This window comes from Thalassophryne amazonica, chromosome 17 (genome assembly GCF_902500255.1).
Source record: "Thalassophryne amazonica chromosome 17, fThaAma1.1, whole genome shotgun sequence".
NCBI lineage: Eukaryota > Metazoa > Chordata > Actinopteri > Batrachoidiformes > Batrachoididae > Thalassophryne > Thalassophryne amazonica.
Window position 1 is genome coordinate 61,612,029 of NC_047119.1, and position 8,227 is coordinate 61,620,255.

An 8,227-nucleotide genomic window follows, 5' to 3' on the forward strand; every position below is an offset into this window, starting at 1 on the left:
GCATTGTGCTGTGTGATAAAACTGCACCTTTCAGAGTGGCCTTTTATTGTGGGCAGTCTAAGGCACACCTGTGCACTAATCATGGTGTCTAATCAGCATCTTGGTATGGCACACCTGTGAGGTGGGATGGATTATCTCAGCAAAGGAGAAGTGCTCACTATCACAGATTTAGACTGGTTTGTGAACAATATTTGAGGGAAATGGTGATATTGTGTATGTGGAAAAAGTTTTAGATCTTTGAGTTCATCTCATACAAAATGGGAGCAAAACCAAAAGTGTTGCATTTATATTTTTGTTGAGTGTAGATGGTGTCAAAGAGGGTCACCTAACACCTAGATGTGCCAAACAATACAGACCATAGCATTCCCAACAAAGTGTGTCCAAACCTGTGACTGATACTGCAGATGTGTGATCGACTGCAGTTTTTATTTGGCAGTCTGGCATCCTGACTGCTTAGCCTCAAAGGTCTGCCCCCCCCCCCCCCCCCCCCCAAAAAAAAGAACAATTTATGACAAAAGACTGACAGTAGCTTTTTACATGTTCAAGTGCCTGAGGATTAATGTTCAACATTTCCAAATATCTGCAATTCTATGAAAATTTTCACTACATTCGTGTTCGAGTCCTCTGTGACACATGTAGCAGAAACGCCCCAAAATGCTGTAATTTTACCCCAGATTATTCAAAGGGACCGACCCCCCCCCCAACACACACACACACCCAACCCAATGGCTCAGGATTACTATTCTACTCTAAAAATAATACAAAAAAAATAAATAAATAACAGGTCTGCCAGGGTCTTCAGTTGTGAACTGGACTGGGACTGGACTTATGCTGTGTACAGACAAATGGATGGACCAACGCAAAGACTTCGCAATACCCAATGGTTATATTTTGGCCTCGGGTAATAACCTAATATGCCAAGTGAAAATATGCTACATCACAGAACAATACAACCCTAATTGAGGTGATAATAAACATGTTAAAATACAGTTTGTAGTGCAGAAATTAATCATGATTAATGTGTTGATGATGTGTTCCTTTTAGCCAAAGTTCATAGGTCACACAGTAAATGTTTCTAAATGAGTGAAATTTTATTTATTTTGTTCGCTGTTTTTATATTTCTGAGCACCTTGCATTTTTCCACTATATGCATCTTGCGACTGGGCCTGAAAAATATTGAGGGGAAACACGGGAAAGACTCTGTAAGGAACTCTCTCAGCAGCACAGAACGCTCTTCCTGTACCCAAACTAAATCCATACAACTTAACACTCATTTTGTCGGAACAGCAATTTCTGTGCTTTTCTTCAGTTTTGGCACACTTCTGACCAAAGACCACCATGGAGAGAAGAAACAACACCTTTTCCTTTCTGACATTTCACAATAAAAGTCCTAAATATAAATGCTTCTGGCCATCAACTCAGAGCATTTTGTTACAAAACAACACAATAGTCAATCATACTTTTTAGCTTGTTTTTGTGGGATGGTTGGGTCATGTTTCCAGGGGGTGTCTGGGGTGGTATAGCCACTTTAACTTTCCTAAGTTTCCTTCCCAATAGCTATGTCCCTTTAGTGCAGCAAATAACTGAAACAATACTTCACATGGTGGTACAAGCACCAAATCCAGCACAAATTCTCCTGAGACATTGCTCTTTTGAAAGAAAAAAAAAAACCAAAAAAAAAAACGATGGGCTCCTTGAATTTTCAATAGGCGGCCATGTAGGGGTCAACTGAAGAATTACACAGGGGTTAAAATATAAAAATGCTCCAATCATGTTGAAAACTATACTATAAAGATTCCAAAAAGGTATAGTTTGGACTATCTATGACTAAATGTTATGGAGTTATGGGGCTAAAACCTTAAGAATGGTGACAAAGGTCAATTTCAGTTTGAACAGGGGTCAAAAGTTAAAGTTGCTCCAATTTTAGTACAAAATGGTGCAAACTGTTGATTGAGCTACTTGGATTAATAAATGGAATAGTTTTGACTGTGTTGAATGCTTGTTCTCTAAAGTAAAGGTCAAATAATGTTGACGTCCACTGAATTCTACGACATCGTGAAAACTAAACATGATACATGGTGCAAACTATTCCTTTTTGAAACCCTATTAATTTAACCAAAAATTTGCATCACATTTGAACAAAACTGGACCAACTCCAATTTTGTTTTTTTTTTTTGTTTGTTTGTTTGTTTTGTTTTTTTGTTTTTCTTTTGACCCCTGTACAAACTGAAACTGAACTTTCTTGTTGTTTTTACCCCATAACTCTAAGAAATTCAGTCATAGATACTCCAAACTATACCTTTTTGGAATCTTTACAATCAGACAAATAATGTGGGATAATTTTCAATATGACTGGAGCATTTTTAGATTTTGACCACTGTGTAATTCTTCAATTGACCCCTATGTGGCTGCCTATTTAAAATTCAAGTGGCCCGTCGGTTTTTTCAAGAGTAATATCTAAGGTGTACTTTTGCCAAATTTGGTGCTTGTTTCACCATTTGAAGGATTCCTATGTAAATATTCTGTTATCTGCTGCACTACTTGTTGACTTAGTGAGAGGGTTCCCAGTGTGCCTGCACCCTTGTTACATATCAGGGCCTCCAAAGATGGTGTAGGGCCGCTGAAGTTGGTGGGTGAACAGAGATGGCACTACTCTGGGTCCCACTACACTGTAAGGTGCATTTGAAGATTATAACTCATGTTGCATCTGTATGTCGTTTACTAGCAGAAAAACTGCCATTTATGTAAGAACCCTGAAATTTCTCTTGATTCATTAAGGAAGAAGAGAACCTTGACATGAATGTATGCAGATACGGAGATGCCCTGTTTTGCCTGGTAGCACTGAAGGTGCCACCAAGAAGAATCACAAAGCACCGAGACTTAATATTAAAGTTAAGGAAAGGCACAGTTCAGACCCAAGGAACAACTGCAGGGGTTTAAGGAGACTTTTGGCACAGATCTTACCCTGGGATGGTAATGTCATGTCTGAGCTGGACTTCACTCCCTCTGGCTCCTCATCTGTACTGCATCCATATTCATCCTCGTCAGCCGTCTCCTCCTGGTGTGTTATTTGGACTGATTTTTTTGAATCTCCCTTTTTCTGTCCACCAGATGTCCTACAACACAGCCAGAAAAACACCCCCCGCCCCCCCAAAAAAAACACCCATGATTTATTTTCATCTATGCCACATAAGTACAATTTAGTGAAGTTAGTTTCAACACAAAGCAAAGATGTACAAAGGTTTACATTTCTGATAATCGTTTTGGTTTTCTGAACAATAAATCCACCTCAGGAACACTAAAAATATTTTCACTTGTCATCTCTGGCCTCCATCAGTTTCCGCTCTTTTGGCTTTGTCCAGTGAACTGCTTCTACTTGAAACCTTCTTGGCGCAGTAATCCATCTCAGGGAACAATTTGGCTGCACACTGTTTTTTTTTTTGTTTTTTTTGACAGTGGAAAGTGCTGAGCAACGCGCCGGAAAGAGTTTTCACTGTGATGTGACAGTGATGTGCTCAATGCCACCATAAATATACAACAAAAGAGTTTCAATTTCAAGTTCACTGAAATCACAAAGGGAAGTTAAACACAGAATTAAAACAACTCTCAAATTATTTCAGATGTTGACTCTGTTTTTGATTGTTGGTTTTTTCCATTTGTGTTCCACGTCCCAGCAGGACGACAACGCAAGTAAAAAAACTCCTCTTCCACTTTTATGGTATCTGTATAAACGCACTGCTGTCACACCACCAAGGATGTTTTATGTCATTTCACGTCATATTTCTCTTTGGCCTGTCATGATAACGACTTTTGTTGGATAATATAATGTCCCAGAAATTACTCTGATAAATGATCTTGTCATTTTATGCCACCTGCATTGCAATTACTAGCAAACAACAACAAAAAAAAACAACAACTTTATATATATTTTTTATTATAAAGTTACTGGACAGAAACAACAAAATGCTTTTACAAAGTGAAATTAAAAACAAATTTTAGATATAAAATATACTGTATTCTGGACACAGTTATTGCACCCTTTGATGAATTTACAGTAAATCATCACTTTCACACCAGTCGGGGGATGAATACATTAGCATTTCCAAATCACTTGACTACATTCACATCAATCATTAATACAAACACTATGTATATTAATCTGTCTGGAGCGGGCAGTTCTTCAAAACTAAGTGACTATACAAGAAGGAGACTAGAGAGGGAAGTCATGAAAATATGTCTGGCCCAAATCTCATTGCTGGTCTCTGCAGCACGAAGGTAGATGAGACTACACCTTTGCAGGTTGTTCCCAGCCATGGATAGGCAAGCTAGCTGAACTCAGACAATGAAGATAAAGTGAGCCTCCTGCTCTACTTAGGGAAAAACCCTGTTGTGTCTGATGATTTGCGGGCGTTAATGCTGGATTTTACGGTCACAAATATCCGTTTTACCGGCTCCGCCAACGCGTCGTCAGTAAAACTCAATTTGCGACTGTAAAATCCAGCATTAACGTCCGCAAATCATCCAACACAAGGGGGTTATTCCCCATTCTAATCCAATCCCATTGTTTGGACGGTTTATTTTTCTGTAAGTAATTCGGTCGTCAAAGCTTACCGTAGCAACAGCGTGTTCATGCCAAACTGGACATTCTGTGAGCAGACCCACAGATTTCTCCATCTCGTCAGCTGCACTGAATGAAATTTATGGTAAATCCATCAATCAATCCAGGTAAATCCATGCATTTTGGCATCATTGTCGCTCTGCCAGTTTCTCTCTCTCTCAGATGACAATGCCATTATTGACATCTGCATAGCAACGCGGTCAGGGCGCGGAGTAATACATCAAATGTGAAACGATCAAATATTTTGCCACCGTCAAGGCGATATTTCATGGTCTGAAATCTCACACGATTAACCAATCAGATTTGCAGAACAAATGCAACTGGATTAGAATAAACCTTTAGCTCACTGAATTTTAACTGAGTTTTTGGATAATTCAACACTGGGTCACTTCATGTACAGCATCTGCAGCAAGCAAACACAAAGGAGACCATGGACTTCAGATGTCAAGGGATTCTGAATGTTATAATGTTTATGAACCAAAATCTTACACACTGATTTAAATTAGTGTTCCTAATACACACTGCTGTTGTTTCAGTGCTCTTTTATCTCAAACTGAAATGATGGGCCTGGGGGCCAACAAGACAACCTATGGGTAACACTAGATGTAGCTATATAGAAGGGGTTTTAGTGCAGTACCTCGCTTCCTGTAGGTGTGAGATGGTGTTCTGGAGACTACGGATTTTGGCTTTCTTCTCATTGAGAACCAGGACAAATCTAGAGAACAGCTCTGCCTCCAGGGCTTCCTTAACACCAGCATAGTCCTTCAGTCTGAAAACAACACACATTAACACACGGTTAACCTCTCACCCTTTAAACCTGTGTCACCTCCTGTCCTTCAACAAGCTTCTCTAACACAAGTCTTTTACACCAGAAACACACTTCACAATACTATGACTCAAATCACTGACGGACAGCGCAGACAGGAATTCAATTACCAAACCAGTGACTCACACATCACTGTCCCCAGTCCTACTGTAAAGTTTAAAGCAGTTCTTATCTTTAAAGTTTTGAAAAACTAATAAATGCTGTCAGTAGTTTCCTCGCTCCTGCCAACTGGTACAGAAGGGCAAAGATATCGTCCACTCTGCTCTCCTGTCTCTGTTGGATTGAGGCTGCTGACGAGGTCATCAAAGAGGTCACATATAACCCCAATCCTCTCCTCCTTGCACTGGCTCCCCATCCATTTCAGACTCCAATTTAAAATTCTAGTACTGACTTTTAGAGCTCTGCATGGTCAAATGCCATCTTATATCATCGAGCTATTACATCCATATGTGACAAGTAGGTCTCTGAGGTCTTCAGACCTGGGCCTATTGGTTGTGCCTAGGACAAGACTGAAGACCAGGGGAGACTGTGCTTTCCGAGGTGGTGGCACCTAAAATGTGGAATGCATTGCCTTTGGACCTACGCTCCGTGGACTCTGTTGAAACATTTAAAGTGAAGCTAAAGACCCTTTTGTATAGGCTGGCTTTTACCTAGTTTTATGGTTTTATGTTTCTGCTGTTTTTAATTTCTCTGTTCTTATGTGAAGCACTTTGTGATTTCTATCTTGAAAGGTGCTATATAAATAAACCTTACTTACTTACTTACTTACTTAATGGCTCAGACATCTGAAAAAGTAAAGCTGATGTCGACACGTGTTGATGGATGACGGTCCTCACGTGAGGAGAGAGGTGGAGAAATTTCTGACGTAAATTGTAATATGACTCATTTCTTCTTTTTCTGTCTTTTTTACAAGACAGTATTTCTCTTATCTCTTTGGAACGTGACATCACAAAGCAACTATCTCGCTGTGCATCAGTATTTGAAAAAGGCTGTAAATGCAAGATGGGAATGGAGGAGCAGGCAGACGCGAGAGGGAGGGAATGTGCACAGACAGAAGTGACGCATGTGACCGAAACACCCCTGGATATTTTATTTATTCATTTTAAATGGGGGGAACCATCAGCAATCTAAAATACTCCAATTTTTTTATCTGTTTATTATTAAAATTATGTGGAATTATGTGCTCTGCTAACGCGTTGCTGGTAAAACTCAATTTGCGACTGTAAAATCCAGCATTAATGTCTGCAAATCATCAGCCACAAGGGGGTTATTCCCATTCTAATCCAATTCCATCATTTGCATGGTTTATTCTTCTGTAAGTAATTCGACCTGGATCTGTGTTTTCAGTGAAAGACCGCTTCAACACATCTTAATCACTACAAATTAATCGTCAAAGCTTACCATAGCAAAAGCGTCTTCATGCCAAACTGGAAATTCTGTGAGCAGACCCACAGATTTCTCCATCTCGTCAGCTGCATTGAGTAATTCTGTATCAGAATCCACATCAATACTTTCATATGATAGCTTAAATTCACCCATTTTAGCATCGTTGTCACTCCGCCAGTTTCTCTCGCTCTCAGCTGACAGTGCCATTACTGACATCTGTGTAGCAAAGCGCACATTCAGGTTGCAGAGTAATACATCAAATGTGAAATGGTCGAAGAGTCAATGCGATATTTTATGGTCTGAAATCTCACACGGTTAACCAATCAGATTTGCCGAACAAATGTAACTGGATGAGAATTACAATGAATCAGCCAAAACGGCAGGGTGAAGAAGAACAGTGCTGACATTGATGCTGACAGACTACGAGTCACTCACTGACTTCACAGTGAATACTGATTCATGCGTTTTTAACGTCTGTCCATCTTCTGACACTGACCTACAGCTGCAGCCTTTTACTTACTACCTATATGTGAAGTGGTGGATTAAGATCAGATCTTTCCACAAATAGCCTCCGCTGCAAAAAGTCTTCTTTTTGTTCTTTCACTAATCAGGCTGGTCTTCTTTACAAAGGTTGTGTGACCCAACTGTCAACATGGAAAGAGACAATGGGCCTGACTTACTAAAGACTGGTGTGTATAAAAACACCATGAAACCCACAAATGTGAAACCTGATCTACTAACACTGCACACTGAAGATGTTGTATTTTAAATACTCAAAATAGCATGTATTGTCCATTTAGTACATTAGCCTTAATGACTATGCAATATGGGGTGTGTGTGCCCGAGTGGGAAAAATACTGAGATAACGCGCAAATACGTGAGTGAATTTAGGGCACACAATGTGATTTATCAAATCAGAAAAATGTAAGAGGCTTCTGACCGTGTCTGCAGTTTGGACATTTGAAAGTCAGACACCAAGTGTGTCTGTCCAGTGCCACACAGGGGTGCAGAAGGAGCAGGTCTGCACTGTGGAAAGCTCAACCTACAAATAAAACTTATACAAATCTATATCATTCTCATTCTATGGCGCATCCAGTCATGTGAACGTGCTGTGTGTACTCTGCATTCAAAAGAGCCTTTCTGGGAAAGCACATTTTAAACAGATCTTTTTTTAAAGCAACAGGCATGCGGGGGGAGATTCAGCGGTGCTGAATCCAGGCTTGTGCCACACACCATGCACCTCCCGTGAAACAGCAGACAAACCATTTTCGAGGCGCATTCATTCATTCAGTGCACGCACTGATCCCCGCCATCGATCACAGATTCACTGATTCACCATGGCAACTAGAGCGGCATACTTATTCTTATAACAATTACACCAAAGAGTTAATTAACAT

At 40.0% G+C, this 8,227-nt stretch overlaps 1 protein-coding gene across 2 annotated transcripts in view; it reads right to left on the bottom strand.

The window, feature by feature from the left end:
- Positions 1 to 8,227, bottom strand: part of xrcc4 (X-ray repair complementing defective repair in Chinese hamster cells 4) — a 101,263-nt gene that overhangs the window by 34,992 nt on the left and 58,044 nt on the right. For both annotated transcript variants that reach the window (XM_034192387.1, XM_034192385.1), the window contains exons 5-6: positions 5,256 to 5,387; positions 2,965 to 3,116 (exon numbers count right to left, since the gene is read on the bottom strand). In XM_034192387.1, coding sequence (XP_034048278.1) covers positions 2,965 to 3,116; positions 5,256 to 5,387 — 284 coding nt within the window. The remainder of the gene's footprint in view (positions 1 to 2,964; positions 3,117 to 5,255; positions 5,388 to 8,227) is intronic.